The 17,723-nt window shown below is 47.6% G+C and overlaps 1 protein-coding gene and 1 pseudogene across 7 annotated transcripts in view; both read right to left on the bottom strand.

The window, feature by feature from the left end:
• LOC130871904 (MICOS complex subunit Mic10-like) overlaps window positions 1–5,683 on the bottom strand; it is a 45,956-nt pseudogene extending 40,273 nt beyond the window's left edge.
• The window catches only part of Hlcs (holocarboxylase synthetase), a 187,775-nt gene that overhangs the window by 86,746 nt on the left and 83,306 nt on the right, over window positions 1–17,723 (bottom strand). For all 7 annotated transcript variants that reach the window (XM_057764062.1, XM_057764064.1, XM_057764066.1 and 4 more), the window contains one exon: window positions 16,037–16,308. In XM_057764062.1, coding sequence (XP_057620045.1) covers window positions 16,037–16,308 — 272 coding nt within the window. The remainder of the gene's footprint in view (window positions 1–16,036; window positions 16,309–17,723) is intronic.

The raw sequence follows: 17,723 nt of genomic DNA, 5'->3' as shown, positions 1-17,723 counted from the left end.
GTCCTTCTCTCACCTTACCGCTTGTGCCCTGGCATGCACCCCCCCCCCCATCGCCATGCAGAGGCCTTGTGGCACTGGAACCGTCTTACCAGCACCCCATGATTCTCGCCTTTACAAAGCTTGGTCTGGTCCGGCATCAGCCTTGTGAGGACCTCTGTTCAGCCTCCACGGCCGTGATTAGTTAAACCTCCATTTTAAGCACGCCAGCATCCTTAGTCGCACGCTTACAACACGTGGCTCACACCAGCCTCTTGGACTTTTCGTCCCACTCGAGGGTCCAACCTAAGCCCTGGCCTTAAAAAGCTGGGACTGAGGCCTTCTATGTGGAGTCACTTTTATTTTTTACTTTTAATTCTGCAATGTGGGGTGGGTCTATTAACAGAAAGGCCTAAAGTGCCGCTGCTTTAGCCGCTGCTTTAGCCGCTGTGGGGAGCGCAGCGGGGAAAGGAACCTGAGAAAGCAGCATTCACAACAGCACCCAGGGCCCTAGTTACGGTACCCAGACTGCAAAGAATCTGAAAAGTTGTTTTATCACGACTTTAAAATTAACTCCACACCACAGCATGTGTGTTTCTACTTAAGAGACTTCAGAAATTGATACTGAAGGACTGTCAGCAGGAGGCCGGGCTGCTTTTGCTTCTGGCCCCAGCAATACTAGTCAGAGCGGGGGCTGCTGCCCTGGTATGGAGCCCCTTGCAGAAGGACCACCTCCCTCACCCAGGCTTTAGGCGGAACGTTGTTGTGGGGGAGGAAGGAAGGGCACACTTAGCACACAGAAGAACTCACTCATAGGCAAGATGAATGTTGTCACCTCCTGGCCGCTATTACTGACTTATGCTTCTTCATTCATGTGCACCGTGTGTGTGTGTTGTGGTGTGTGATACATGTTTGTGAGAGTGTATACACAGGAGCAGGACATGTGGATGTCACGTGGCTTCCTCAATGGCTCTCTGTTATGTCGTGTTTTATTTTAATTTTTTACCTGGACCTTACAATTCGGCTAGCCAGGGTGGTCAGCAAGCTCCAGAGATCCCCCTGTCTCCGCTTCCCAGGACACCTGACCTTTTACATGAGAGCTGGGATCTGAACCCAGGGCCTCACACTTGCCCGGCCTCGGTTTTACCCACTGAGCCATCTCTCCCATCTCCTCTCTCACATCTTAAATACAAGCTACCAGATGATTACTAATTCAAAAACAGGGTAAACGAGAAGAACTGGCTTCAGTCACACTGGAGGGCTGAAGATCTCCTTAGTCCTGAGAAATTCCCTTCACAAGAGTCATTGAGGCAAAGTGGAGGGCGCTTTAACACACAAACATCACCAGAGGAAAATTACCTCAAGGATCAGCTCTCATGAGAAACTCCACCCAACTGTTGGGAGACAGCAAGGCTAGGAGAGATGGTTTGAAGCTCAGGGGTGGGGGCCTAGGAAAAGCACGGAAAAAGAAGGAAAAGCTTGGGTCTGAACCCACTTCCCTCCAGAGGCTCTTTTGAGGGATTATGGAATAAAATTACATCAGAATATACATTAATGAGAGTATTTTCAATAACGAGAACACTGCTAATTGTATCTTTTTTTTTTTTTTTAATGCTAGGTAGAGAACATTTTACGGCAACCCGGAGAGCAGCCAGGTGCCCGGCAGGGAACCTCCTATTCCGCACACACTTGTAAAGGCCGTGACAGGAGGCGGCGTCATATGAGGTGTGAGAAATGAAAACTTTATGTGCATACAAATTTAGATTTTTAAAATATTTTCACTAGGGGCATAAATAAAGAGAAATTAGACCCCTGGGTTTTCAGAGTGCGAGAATACAGACTGAGGTTTTTGTTTTAAACTTGAGTACTTAGGGCCCCTAAGACCTGAGGAAGTCACTAGAAGCAACACTTCAGCTTGGCGTCATGCTTCTCATAGAACATACACTGTGTTCTTCAAGGAAGGAGAGAAGGCTGAACACAGGAGAGAAAGAGAGCGAGAGAGAGAGAGAGAACCCCACACGTGTGTATGAGTCGCCATGCATCTCTCTCCATAAAGCAGCTTTTAGAGACACAAGAGGGTGACCAAAAGTTAACTCAAATTCATTTTTAAACTGTAATCTATTTTAACTATACTATCATCACTACTTTAAAAAAAAAGAAACACCTCCATGGTGATTTGCTCATTATAAAAACACTGACATATTACAGGAAGGTTGAATTTTGGCATGAGCACCCCTATGCGGGCCACCTATATTCTACCACCTGTATTCTAAATACTTGCTTTAGTGAACATCAAATCGTCCATCCATCCATCCATCCATCCATCCATCCATCCATCTTACTACTTTACCCATTTCAACATAATCACAGACAGCTCCTCTATGTCAGTCTCCACGTCATCAACTTCAGCCCAGTATTTTAGTTTTTATGTGCCATTGGCTGTCTGTGCTATTCCCTGATCTGCTGGGCTTGGGCATATGGGCACAATGGTATAGCAGAACCCAAGAGAAGCCTCGGGAGATGTAGTGATAGGAGTGGCGGGGCTGCGTCCCGGCACCCGGCCGCCAGCACGGCTAGCTTATGCCCCGAAATAATTACACGGAAACTGTATTCTTTTAAACACTACTTGGCCCATTAGTTCCAGCCTCTTATTGGCTAACTCTTACATATTGATCTAACCCATTTCTAATATTCTGTGTAGCACCACGAGCTGGCTTACCAGGAAAGATCTTAACCTGCGTCTGTCTGGAGTGGGAGAATCATGGCGACTCACTGACTCGGCTTCTTTCTCCCAGCATTCTGTTCTGTTTACTCTGCCTATCTAAATTCTACCCTATCAGAGGCCAAGCAGTTTCTTTATTAATTAACCAATGAAAGCAACAGATAGAAAGATGACCCTCCTCCATCAGGGAGATGGCTCATGCCCCTTCCTCCCTTCCTCTGCTCCACAGCCAACCAGCTGCGGCTCCTTCCTGCCTGTCCCAGAACTTGACACAACAGAACAATAGTGCAGGCTGTTCTGTGGACAGTTTCTTTCCCTCTGCCGGAAGTTTATGGATTCACACACACCGATGTATGCATCAGCTTGAACCTTGATTGCTGAGTAATATTCTTTTCATCGCATGTATTACTCTGTGTGTGTACATGTGCGTGTGTGACATGTATGGGTGTGTGCAGGTTGTGGCATGTATGTGGACAACAGACAAGAACTTTCAAGAATCAATTCTTTCCTTCTACCATGTAGGTCCCTGAGACTGAACTCCAGTTGCACACAGTAAGCACTCTAAGCCACTGAGCCATCTCGCTGGCCCATTTGTTTTTCTGTTTACAGTTCCATTGTAAATATTCACTACAGTTTATCCCCTATGTCTAGAAGGTCTGGATACAGGCTCTATGTAGGAAAATAACTGAGTTTGGGTCACCGATCTAGTGACAAGACCTAACAAAGGAACCCAAACCACATACATCCCTGGTGGACACGTATGTCAGAAGTGGGAATTTGATTTCCTGGAACCGGAGTTACAGATGGTTGTGAGTCGCCACGTGGGTACTGGGAACTGAACCTGGGTCCTCTGCAGGAGCAACAAGTGCTCCTAACTCTGAGCCATCTCTCCAGCGCCTCGGCTTGTTTTTAACTGCATCTTTTCTCTCCCAGTTTCCATAGCTACCCTAGGGATGACAGCAATCATTCCTAACTCACACCTCCTCTTAGCATGACCACTGTGCCGTGCAGCCATGGGTGATCTCCCAGCTCCCCTGCCCTGGAGGCTGCGGCTGCCATGGCACTACATCTACATGCAGACTGCCCAAGATGGCAGTAGAAGCTTCGATTCAGGCAGATGCCCACAACATGCTTAAGAAATTAGGCAGAATTCACCCAGACAGCCTTCAGGATGCGTGACTTTTCTCACTGTTATGACAAAAATAAAAATCACAGAAGCAACTGAAGGAGAAAGGGCTTGCTTGGCCACAGCTTGAGGATCCAGTCCATCACGGGGTGGGGGCGGGGGCAGCAGATGTGGGCAGGTGATGACATTGGGTCGGTCAGAAAGCACAGCACTGAATTAAGTGGGTCCCTAGCTGCCCACTCCTTCCAACTAGCCTCACCTCCTGAGAGTTCTCAGCATCCAAGACAGCGCCACCGGCTGGGCGCTGGTGTGGGCCAAGTGCTCCCTCTACATGCCATCCCCCACCTCCTTTCCCTCTGGTGTGTGGATTCTCGGGTGTCCTTCCAGGGCACCTGCACAGCGGCAAGGTCTTCACCGCAGAAGGATGTTCTGTGTGTGCAGTCTGGATTGACAGCTGTATTTTCTTTGAGCTCTTTAAAAACACAGTTCTGCCCCTGTAAACACCGTTCTCTGGAGTCTGCGCCTCTGAGGAGAAGGCCACGCCATTCTTCTGTACATGAAGGGAATGTTTCTGGTTTCCTCCGACTGACTGACATATTTCTTTGTGATTTGGGGCTTTGGCAGTGGCGTGGGGTGCCTAGGTGCATTTCATCGTATTTACCTTTCTTCGGTTAGCTGAACTTCTCGAACTCGTAAATTTACGTCTTTTGCCAAACTGAGGGAACATCTGGCTGTTATTTCTTCAGATATTATTTTCTCCCTCTTGTCCTCCTGGGTCTCTGATTATACATGTATTAGACATTTTCACATCACCCCACAGGCCCCTGGCACTCTGTTTATTTTTTAAAATCTGATCATTATTTCAGTTCTATTTTCAAGTACACAGAAGATGAGAGCGAGACTATAGAATTATATTCACAGCGGCTGACCTTTGAAGGGTCACTGGGAGTGCAAGAGAGCTACAGGAAAGGCAGCCCCAACTCTCGCAGCAAGTCATAGTAACTTGAAATGTCCTACCATAGCTGCCGCTCACGGGGACCAAGAGAGTGCTGCGGGGCAGGAATGGGGCTGATGCCTGCACACAGTGGAGGGCTCAGAAATAGCCCACTGGTGTTCGTATCCACATTACAGACAATGGCACAGAGGAACAAACAGCCTGAATGCTTAGAAAACAGACTGGATGGGATGAGAAAATCTTTTGTGGCAAACAACATATTCTTAAACAAAGACTTCACAATCACTTGGGACAGACTTAAGTTTTTGTTTTCTATTTGGAGTCATGGTCAGATTTCCACCGTGGAACGGGATGGGTCTACAAAACCCATTTAGAGACACGGAGCTGTCATGAGCTCAGTGTTTGTTACCTGAGCCCGTGACAGGAGAGACTTGATGTGGCTGTCCAGAGCACTGTGGGGAAGGGAGGATCCTCTGACTGCAGTGGGTGGCTGGCCTTTCAGATCTAAGTGAGGATACCTGCCTGGTGTGGGACATGGGAGGTGCCAAGTCAGCCATACGTGACAGTGCCATGCTGCGGGACACGGGAGGTGCCAAGTCCACCGCACGTGACAGAGCCATGCTGCGGGACACGGAGGTGCCAAGTCCACCACACGTGACAGTGCCATGCTGTGGGACACGGGAGGTGCCAAATCCGCCACACCTGACAGTGCCATGCTGTGGGACACGGGAGGTGCCAAGTCCACCACACGTGACAGTGCCATGCTGCGGGACACGGAGGTGCCAAGTCCACCGCACGTGACAGAGCCATGCTGCAGGACACGGAGGTGCCAAGTCCACCACACGTGACAGGGCCATGCTGCGGGACACGGAGGTACCAAGTCCACCACACGTGACAGGGCCATGCCGGAGAGGACCTGCTTTGCAGTTGTGCCCTGGGAAGCAGCAACACGAGGTAGGTGCTGCTGTGGTCTCTTGGTCTCACTTCCACCAAGGTCCCTGCAGATACTAAGCAGTCAGCAGACACTGGGGAAGGAACAGGAAAGCACAGAAAGAGGAGCCTAAAGCCAGGGCCTTGCGAGCACTCCGTGGAGTTTCTAGACAAGCACAGGGTCTCGCCTGAGGTCCACAATCATGGCTCCCAACACCTCAGCTTCTTGAACCTCCTCCACGGACGTCACTGAATGCTAAGAGTCAAGTTAGGTTTTATTTTGTGTTCCTTTTGCGAAGACAAAGCACCACTGATCAAGATGAGGAGAAAGGACTGATGCCAGGCGGAACCTAGATGACACATGCCAACCAGTCAAGCAAGCTTTGAAGGAACTCCAAGATCTAAAATGCTAGTCAGACTCACTGGAGTGCACTCCGCCCTGATACTTCCCCTCCCTCCACTCTCCTGGTCCTCCTAAGCCTCTGCATGGGTCTTTGGACCAAGGGGCGGCTCCCGAGGCAGCTGCGTTCTTAGCAGGGGCTCATCCTCCGGCAGTTTGTGTATTGCTGAGTTGTTTATTGAGACAGGGTCTCACACATTCCAAGCTTGTCTCAAAACCTGCTGTGTAGCTCAACATGACCTTGAACTGCTAATCTCCCTGCCTCTACCTCCCCAAAGCTGGGATTACAGGTACATACTACCATGCCAGGCTCTCCCAGTTCCCTATCCCTCCCCTCTACAGTCTGGCTTGGAAGTGAACCCAGGACAGAGTTTCCTCTTGGATGTCACTTAACTCCAAGAGAACACACTTAAACATTCACCTAGACAATTGCTCCTCATGCCTACCCGTGACCGTGGCACTTAGCATGACAGGGATACGGAACCCACCCAGATTTCACTGGATGCCAGAGGGAGTCCTAGTCACTGTCACCCACCACTACTGCAACCCTGGAGAAGTCAAGAATATGTGTGACGTATAAGGCATGTACACGTGGCTCTCCCATGACATGGAACATCCTCAGGGCAGAGCGTGTTCCATACTGACAGCATCTCCAGGAGGCACAAAGGACTTAAAAGAGAGATCCCTAGTGTCTTTAACTTTTTTGAGAGCAGGGCATGGAGTCAAAGGAGTAAGCCACTCAACAGTGAGTGTCCAGCTGGACAGACTTCAGTACCTTCTGATCCAGTCTCCACACTCAAGCCCTAAGGTTGAGAAAGCTCCCTGAGAGGACACTTGGACTGGAGGCTCCTGCAAACTACCTCATTTGATAAGGGGATGACTGCCAAAAAATAAGCCACATATGCAACACAACCTTCTCATTTTACAAACAAGGAAACTGGCCCAGAGAGGCTAGGAGATTCACCTTGCATCCCAGACTGTCAAAGGTCATGAGATAGAGGATGCAGCCTAAAGTTTCCAGGTTGTTAACACAGCACTCACAATGCACTTTCAGTTTTAGGTCAACGCTGCACGCACATACTATCCAGCTTCAACTGTGAGAATTCTGTTAGCATTCATGTGACCCCTGGAACCCACAGGCAGAGAGGCAGGAGGAGACCTTTCCTTTCCGAGCCCCTCCCTCCCCCTCTTGACCCTCCCCACACCCTTCCCATGTCCTAAGAAAACCCCCCTCTGCCAACCAATGACCTCATCACTCTCCTTCTCACTAATTTGAATACTCTTTGGGGAGAGCCAAAGAAAAAATGAAAATGATGAATGACTTCTTGTGCAATGCAGAAAAAATGTGACTTTGTGCTCTCCAAGTGACGGAACACCCTTCATGCAGAAACAGCCCCCTCTGAGCCCAAGGTGTGTAAAGGCTTTGCAGGGGGAGGTGAGAGCTACTCACTTCGCCTCCAAAGCAGGTAAGTGTTTTATTTGAAAGAAAAACAAAAGTTCTAAATAAGCCACGAAGCAAAGCCAGCAAAGAGGCGGAAGCGAGGGAAGGAGGCTTAACAAACAGGAGGGAAAACAATCTGCTTGATCACCCAACACGGTATTACGGTTATCTTTTCTTTACACATTTACAGGGTTTTAATACAACACATTTGTCTGCCCAGAGCTCAGCCTGTGTCCACACCACGTGTACACAAGTGAGTGGTCATGCCTCCGTGAACGCTCCATTCTAAACCTATCTGAAATGTTTCAAGTTAGGACTCGTGTTAACCCATAAACCAACTTCTGAGAAGCTTTCCTTAGCACATGTGTTTCCCCGCATCCAGTTTGCAGACCTAGTCACAGCCTTCACCACATGGTGAACTTGGGATCTGTAGGCTGGTGAGACCAGAAGTATACAGATCCCAGTCTGGTCAAAAATCATGTAAACATTAAAGAAAAACTCAAAACAAATAAATATATACTCTAAGTCTTGCTTTTTTTTCAGTTTCCAAGTAAGTGCTTGCCTTTACTCTCCAAGAGGGGACACGTTTGTCTTAGTTGTAGACACATGGCTTAAACCACGACTCACCAGCCTTCCCCCTGCGAGTCAGACACCTGTGAAGGGCCTTGCATGAACTGCCCGCTTGTACTTCTGAGCGATATGAATGGATGCCAATGAATGTGACATTTTCACAGTGTAAAGTCATGAGATTCAGCCCAGGCCTGGTAGCCAAAGACCTCCTCTGTGCTCGGCATCCCTGGCTGATGTGCCTGATCATAGCCAGATGTCTGGTAGGCATGCCCTGGGTTGGCCCAAGTCAGGCCATGGCCATGTTGCTACAGACTAACTCCTGTGCACCCTATAGACTCTAGTGAGAACATTTCTAGTCACCAAAGGGTTCCAGCAGCTTCTAAACTGCAGTCAGCTCCTCATCTTTCTTCTCTAAAAGGAACCTGAGTGACAAGAGATAGATTCTAGAGACATCCTTCGTAGGACCGCATCAAGTTTATACAGCTCTGGGGATTAAGGAGAAGGACCTCACCTCAGCAACTGGTAGCTATAGACAGCGGGTGCTTGTGTGCGATTAACTGAGTGGCTGAACTCTAAATTAAAACAAATAAATGATTATCAAGTATGCAATGCAGAGAAAGAAATAACAAAGTCACCCAATTTCTTGGGGTCTAACACACAGCTCCCCAACTGTGTCTGGACAGATGGAAACAACACAAAATTTGGCAACAATAAAAGTTTTCTAAACATACAGCAAACTGAGACAAGCTCAAAGTCTAAGGACTCACCATGTCGCATCCTGCAATGTCATGGTAGCCATGTTTCTGAACATACATGTCCACTTTGCACTGTGTATGCCACCACACGGACAATGCCAGTAACTGCTACCTGCGACACCATGGCTCAGATCTGGGCGAGCATATGCTATGAATCGCAGCGGTACATGTAGACTTTTCTACTCTTATAGAAACATGATAACTTCTCTATTTACCTGCTATTCTTATGTCTCAGCAGGTACCAAACTAGTGTGTGTGTGTGTGTGTGTGTGTGTGTGTGTACACTAAGTATTACATTTAACTATTTATTATGCAAGAATGTGTAGTAAGTTCTCAGGCGTGGAAGCAACGGCTTCACCCCACTGAACCATCGTGTAAGGCCTCCACTTAGCCTGTCTTTTGATTGTGTTAGAATGTCTGATTTTAAACTTTCTATTTGAATTGAGTTTTCTTTAAAAACATTGTTCTATAAATTTTGACTTGGAATTAGAACCAAATTTCTAACAATTTCTGAACTGGCCCCGAACATATTTCTGTCTCTTTGTATTTAAGGAAAACTGCTCTCAGCATTGATGACTATAAAACCAAAGTCCCAGTCAACTGTGAAAAATATGGAAGAGGATCTGTTTCCTACAGTATCAAATATTCTGCCAAAATTTGCCTTTATGTAAAAATTAAAAGTCCATGCAACTCATTAATATGCAAAGTTTTTGTATTAAATGGTATGCATGTGCTGGAGAATTGGCTTTAAATAAATTGCTTTATGATATTTTTTAGTAAGTGATTGATTTGCATACCTACTTTATTTATATACTTAAATATATTTATTTAGGTGACATTCCATTGGAATTGACCTTCTAGGTTTCTCTCAAAATGTTGGTGCCTTAGTCAGGATGTGTTAAAAAATTCCATGGGGAAAAGGGGATCAGAGTAGAAAAAGTTGAGGCAACCTGGTCTAATACATTCTGAAACCATCACCCCAAGACAACAGACCCATCACAATGTCCACCCTACCGGTCTAATGCATTCTGGAATCATTATTCCAAGACAACGGGCATTACAATATCTGCCCTAAGTGCAAATGAAGAGACCCTGAGTGCTGGAGTGAGGGACCCATGACAACTACACAGTTCCTGCAAATACTTTCACAGCAACTGCCTGAAGTCTCAGACTACCCAGAGACTCAGGCTGCCGTCGCTGAGAGTATTTAAAGACCATGCTGTGGTTTGAAAAGCTTCAACAGGACCTTTGGCCCGCCTAGTCTTTGCTCTGGCTGAGCAGCTTGCTTGCCCTGAAGAACCGGCGTTTGCTGTGCTCCTGGTTGCATCCATCTGTGCTCTCTGGTACAGTAAAGGTCAAGTTGCTTCAGATTAAATGGTGCAATGGATTGGGTGTCTCCACTCTCTCCACCTCAGCTCACCCCGCCCCAGGGATGGTATGAGGAGGCGAGCCTGGAAGAAGATGAGGCTGCAAAGGTTGAGCCTTTAGGACGAGGTCAGGGCCCTTACACAAGGCTCTGAAGAGCATTCTCAGTTAAAAAGTCACCTACACAGAACACACTGGGACCACCATAAAATGGTCACTATCGCAGCAAGAAATGGGCCCCACCTCTCAAACTCTGTAGGTTTCATGTTTGCCACCCAGACATGAGGAACTGAGTCTGGATCCCACTCAGATAAAAGCAGGGTATGTTGGAAATCCCGGGCTGGGGAGGCAGAGACAAGTGACTCCTTGCAGCTCACAGATCAACTTAGCCTAGCTAATCCCACAAACTCCAGGCTCAGTGAGAGACCCCGCACGCCCCCCAAAAAGGCGGAGCGCCACTGAGGAAAACACTATGTCAACTTCTGGCCTTCACATGTATACACACATGAATGCACATGAACACATGCACATAACACAAATACACACATGCATCAACAACCCTAGAATACTAAAGGCAGGCCGCTAGAGTAACTCAATTTGAGTAGACTGGCATGTGAAGGGTTAACTTATTCAGGTGTCGAACTGGACCAACCAAATAAAATTCCTGGAAAACTTGCCAGAATAACCCTTCAGTCGTGACCGCTGTAGAAGTCAAACTCTGGAATTATATCCTAAACTTGAATTTAGAAGTAAACATTCGAACAAGGGGAAACTCGCCAATCATTTTCACTTTTAAAGTACTAAATTGGCCCATTTTTTAAAAATCTCACATTAATTATTCCAAAGCAATCAACTTCTTAAAACCCTTTTATTTCACAATTACACTAATATCCCATTAATTTGGGACACTTACCAACAAGTTTACCCTCCGCCGATTACCGCGTGCACACTGAGAGAGCGGGATAACACAGTACAGGCATTAATATGTAAAACACCAACAAAAGCCATCTGGAAAGCTAATGAATAATCAAGGGATTTCAAATTAAACTGCAGGATTTTCCCCTAGAATCTTTAGGACAACACTGTCAGCTCCAATCTATTCGCTCGGCCTCCAGAATCAATTTTTCAAACTTTCTGACAGCGCTAATCGCTTCCACCTGCGTCTCCCGCCTGACTCTTGACTGGCATGCTACCAGCCAGGGTGGGAATGGAGACAAAGCCCCCTATTAGGATCCGGCTGTTTCTCCACTGTGAGGTCACTCAGCCATTAAATTAGTTCCAGCCCAATTTCTGTCCTCTCAAGCTTGGACTTCATGGGAGGGGGTACAGAGTGGAGCTAGTTCCTAAACAGATTCAGAAGGGGAAAGGGAGGAGGGGGTCAGGACTGGCTAGAGGGGCAAGCCCACGGCCGAGGAGCTGGGCTAACCCAAAACTCTGAAGATCGAAACACTCTTTCCAAAATGGCTATGGCCAGTCTCATTAGTGTGATCCCCCACAAAACAAAATCAAACGAGGTGTCACTCTGTAGCCCAGGCTGGCCTGGAAGCCATGTAGCCTAGGCTAGCATTGAATTCATGGCTATCCTCCTGCCTCAGCCTCCTCAGTGCAGCGATTACAGACATGAGTTTCTATACATGGCATCCAAAAGTGGTTTCTCCAGACTCCCTCATGGAATTGTCCTTTGCTTTCCCTCCTGCTAGGGGCAGAGTTAACTGTCTCCTTGTGACACCAAACTTCTGTCCTCTGAAAGTCCTAGTGGGCACTGGGAAACAACAGGATGGCCGGTGGCAGCTCCGACATGGGGATACCTCTAGGTCAGATGAAGGGGTGAAGGTGCCAGGGTCAGGTCTGCTGGGAACTGGCCTCACACCTGAGAGAGTGCAGCTGAAGGAGAAGATGCTGCCAGTGTCCCAGAGCTGGCTGGAGGACATCCTGTCAGGGGCCCATCATTTCCCCACTGACTGGAAGCCTTATAATGGCAGAAGCAACACTCAACTCAGTAAGCAGTGACCACACTAAAAAGGACCACTGACCACTGTCTCTGCCTGTCACCCCGCATTGTCTCTGTCGTGCCTTCCTCCGGACCAAAAATGGGAGCACATCTCCTGAGCTGCTGTCACCAGAATGCACTTTGGGGACATGTCCCGAGGCAAGAGAAGTGTCAAACAGTGCCTGGTTTATCCTATATAGTGCTGTAGGCAAACACACCTGAGAAATCCAGGGATTTAAGCAGTGGTAATTAAACATTAAATAAGAGAATCAGAATTATTCTTTACAAATAAAAAATAGCCAACCTGGGGCTGGAGAGATGGCTCAGCAGTTAGGAACAGGGGCTGCTCTTCCAGAGGACCCAGGTTCAATTCCTAGGACCCACATGGTGGTTCACAACTGTCTGTAACTCCAGTTGCAAAGGATCTGGCATCCTCACACAGACACTTATGCAGACAAACACCACAGCACATAAAATAATTTATATATAAAAAAAAATATCCAGTCCTCAACAAGTCCACTCAGCATGCACACGTATGCACAGTTAGTGTCCGTCTGGCTCCCCACACGAGGGCTTCACATATGTTCATTTCAGTATCTGACAGAGACTTGGCATGAGTCAATCAAGAAAAGACACTGTGTCTCCAAGAAAAGACAATTCCAAAACTAACAATGACTCATGATCCAAGGTTCCGTGGCCTCAGCCGTCCTCCCAAGCAGGCTGACCCCCCATCTTGCACAGGCTCCCTAGACATACCAGTGAAGCAAGCACTTGGAGGTGCTGTTCCTGCGACGGTGACGGTCTTGGGCTTGTCCACACCACACTGCACCACATATGCAGACGGCTCCCTAGGCCAGGTGTAGGACGTGACCAAGAACACTCGGGGGTTTGCTGGGCCAGACACAGCCTGGGGCCCATTTCTTGGGACTCTACCCAACAGCTGAGCTAACGCAACATGGAAAACAGCACAGAAAGAAAAATAAAAACCTCTGACCTCCCACAGAGCCAGCAGCACGGACTGGATTGAGGCATCCAGAAGACTCTCCTCTTACAAAAGAGTAGGTAAAGCTCAAGGTCAGGATGATATCCATGCCAGAGAAAATGACTGGGCTAGGGGACAAGGGCTGAAAATGCCTGTCCCAATCTAAGGACCAGAAAAGGATCACTCACTGATCAGGCTTTTATTTTTTGTTTTTGGAGGAGAGAGACACGCCCTTTTAATGAGCAAATAACCCCCAAATTTCTATTGCTCCTGCTCCTAGAATCACAGGATTGGGGGAAGGTGAAAGGGCTTCCTAACCTCAGATGAACCCAGTGTCACACCCAGGGACCAAATGAGACCTCCAGCATCTCCTGCCACAGACGATGGTTAAGTGGGGTCTGCATAAAAGTCATAATTAGCATGAAGGCCGAAGCCTTTTTGTCGGATGAGGAACCCCAGATCTCCTGATTAACAACAGAAAACAACAAAGCAAAGCCAGCATTCCCAAAGAGGAACTGTCTCCGCTCTCCACCATGACTTTAAATCCCATGGACTCTGGGCTACGGCATATTCGCAGCGCAGGTCCCCAGCTACTCTCTTAACAGAATGAAACACTTCCATGAAGACGTCCAGCTGTCTCCACCTATCTTCCCACCTTTTGAGAAATGAAGCCTAGCCTTCAACTTCAGACACCTCATAGGGAAGGAAGTGTGTGTCACACAAACAGAAGGACCTGAGTTTGGCTCTACAGGACCAACAGGAAGAAGCTGGGTGTGTGTTGGGGAGGGGTGCAGACAGGCAGACCCTGAGATCTGATGGCCAGCCAACCCAGTCAAATTAGTAAGCTCCACGTTCGGTGAGACCCTGTATCTCAAAACAATACGGTGAAGAGCAGCCGAGTAGGCATCGACCTCTGGCCTCCACACACACGAAGACCACATTTGTTTTCTTGCTTTATGTCTTTGATGTGACGAGGCCTAGCCATGAGATAGGAACACAAAGGCCATGTGTAACTTCCAGTAAGAGTCCACGTGGACCACACGCCCAGCCTGCTTTGTCTGCCCCATCCGTGGCATCCAGCACGCTGTGCACCATGACTGGACGATATGGCTCATTAAGAGATGACGAATGGCATTGTGGGAACCACAGACGCAGGGCAGAGAAATGTCTAGAAAGGGAAGTGTCTGATTCACTAGCTGAGCACCACCTGTGTGTCCAGGAGATGCGTGATAAGGATCCGTGGTGGTTCAAATGAATGTCTCCCATAGTCTCCAGCCTTCGAACACTTGGTCCCCAGTTGGTGGCTTTGCTTGGGAATGTCTAGGAGGCATGGCCTGCCTGCCACCATGTCCCTGTGGTGATGGATCCCTTCGTCCTCTGGATCCGAAGCCCCAATAACCCCTTCCTTCTGCAGGCTGCCTTGGAAGGGATGCTACCATATGGATTAACAGAGACCTGTGCCCACCATGCCAGCATCGGAAACCCTTCTGGCTGCATTCTTGGAATACAGTGGGAAAGAGTGGCTTTCCCACTCTATCACTTGAAGCCTGTGAGTGACTCTGTGTCCTGCTGGCTCTAGGAAGACCTGTTCAGATGCCGCCTCCTAAAACAGCCACACCTCTGGGAACTCCTGACTTTCTCTGGGAGTACTGGGAAGGAGCCCATGTGAACAGTGGTGAAGGACAACTGTCAATCAGAATCTGCCTGGCAGAGGGACCAACAAAAACCAGAGCCGTCCAACTGCCTGTGCTTGGCACAGACCAGACTAGAAGACAGAGAAGGGCTCCTCGCTGCTTGAGGAAAGCAGAAATACTTTTCTCTTTGGGGAAAATAAAACTGAAAAAGAAAGTAACTACAGCAACACAGATTAACTCATTAAACAAAAGCCACTCATTAACATGTGTTCCAGCTTATCCACAGCAGTGCCCCTGCTCTGCCATCTTCTGCTGGTTCCCCTACATACTTTACACGCCACAACTGCCCCTCCGCCAACCGTGAGAGCCAGGAGCTCTCCATTACTTTGTACCAACATACAGCCAGTTAACTGCATTCCAGATACTATCAGAACAAAACAATGACATTTCTGTACATTGAATTACATGTCTCTGTAGTAATCCCTACAGGTAAACCCTAGAAACTCTAACCCAGGGATTCCTGGCGTCTGTAGTTTTCAATTTTGGTTCCAGGCACAGGGAAGACACTTTTCTGAGTTCCTCTGTCTTCTACCCAACGTCTTAAACTAAAGGCGTATTGATTAGTACGGACAATATGTGGCATTTAGAAAAATCCCTTTCATCTGCTTTCCATGTTTTAACTTCAAACAGAGGAACAGAAGTAAAAATGGAAGCTCACAGCGAGAATAAATTTCAGACATGGGATTAGAGCAAGCTTGAGAAACGACTAGGAAGGAAACAGCAATTCTCAAAACACACGTCCCCACTTGTTCCCTCTAACCCCGCTCTGTCTCCGACTTCACTCTCTAACACCCACGGAACATCCTAGATTAAACGTGCATCACTGATCATCACAGCACAAAGGAAAATGGCCACCTGTTCAGTATTTTTCAAAGTGTACCCAGAGGACATTTCGAAATGACTGATTAAAGGAAGCACAATGACAGCCACCAAAGCTACGCGTAAAACACGGACTCCAATCGAAGTCCTCCTCTAGCTCCTCCTTCTAAGACTCAAACCCTCGGGGAGCAGGACAGAGTCTGCCGACTGTGCTCAGAAGATGGGTGCATCTGTTCCTCCCCTGGCACTGGGGACAGAGAATAGACATCAGTGGACACTTTGGCCAGGCCAAGCATCTGACTTGAACTCACCCATCCAGGAGACTCATGGTTGTGGTGGTCACCTCTGCAAACAGAATTACTTTCCCGAGCCACGTGGTCTGCAGATTGCGGCGATACGTCTCTAGGTCAAAGTGCTCTGATGAGAAGGCTTCGGGGTCAGTAACCACAGGTAGAGAAGACGGGGAAACTTCCCCTTCAGACGTGTGGGAGGAAATGAACCTCAGGGCGAGCTTGCTGGACTTGATGATTCCTCCAGGGTCCACACGCCTCTCCAGCCACCGCATGAACGGATCCCGGATTTCCTAAGTCATGAAAAGGGGGAAAGAGGTTGTGATGTGAGGTTTAATCCAATGATAGTAGCTTACTAAAGATACCATCTGGGTAATTTAGGAACCTCCTATCTCATAAACTCAGTAACCAGATTAACATATTCTGAACACCTAAATCCACACAGTCTACTAGTATGAGCACCATGGTTTGAACTGTCTCCCTGAATCCATATATTAGAAACTTTATCCCCAAATTCACACGTTAATGGCATTTGGGGATGAGACTTCTGAGCTACGACTGAGTGAAGGGGACTCTGCCCCTCAAATGGATTAATCCATTAGTGGATTGCTGGGTTACTAAGTGAGTTAGTTACTATCAAAGTTGGTCAGCCTGTAATAAAAGCTAAGGTAGCCACGTTCATGGGCCTCTTACCATCTGACAGCCATGGAATCCCCATGGGCTCTGTGGAGTTCCCTCTCACCAGCAAAGAGGCCTTCACTCAGTGAGACACCCACCACACACACACATATACATACACACATACACACCACACACACACACACATACATGCAGACACACCACATACACACATATACACATATACATGCATATATACCACACACATGCATACACGCATACACACCACACACACGCACATTCATACATGCACACCCACCACACACACACACATCACACACACACAACACACACACATATATATATACACACACTGCACACACACTCACACACATATACATGCATATACACCACACACACATACATGCATACACACCACACACATACACAACACACACATATATATATGCACTGCACACATACTCACACACACATACATGCATATACACCACACACACATATACACACACATACATGCATACACACCACACACATACACAACACACACACATTCATACATGCACACACACATACCTTTAAATTCTCCACCTCCAAACTGAGAAACTAGTTTCTTTATAAATTCTCCAGCCTTGAGAATTCAGTGATGGTAAAAGAAATTAGAGTAAGATACTAAGTGTGTTTACAGTTTAAGAATTTTAAACTAGGATCCACAGAAACAAGCCAGGTCTAACCCAGTTACACCCTAGCTCATCTGAAGTCCAGCTCTAGACTCCCTGTTTGTCTAGTGCTCTGCATTCTACAGAGACGGGGGAACAAATCACCTTCACATCTTTTTTGTTTTGTTTTTCAAGACAGCGTTTCTCTGTAGCTTTGGAGCCTGTTCTGGAACTCGCTCTGTAGACCAGGCTGGCCTTGAACTCACAGAGTTCCGCCTGCCTCTGCCTCCCGCGTGCTGGGACTAAAGGTGTGCATAGCCACTGTCTGGCTACATCTTTATACTTTTGCCTCACATGAGAATTCATTATCCTTCCTGAAAACAAACTCCAAGAAGTCTCCAAACTAAAAGCGC

Source organism: Chionomys nivalis, chromosome 3 (assembly GCF_950005125.1).
Source record: "Chionomys nivalis chromosome 3, mChiNiv1.1, whole genome shotgun sequence".
In the NCBI taxonomy this organism is placed as follows: domain Eukaryota; kingdom Metazoa; phylum Chordata; class Mammalia; order Rodentia; family Cricetidae; genus Chionomys; species Chionomys nivalis.
This window is presented reverse-complemented; position numbering and strand designations above follow the sequence as displayed.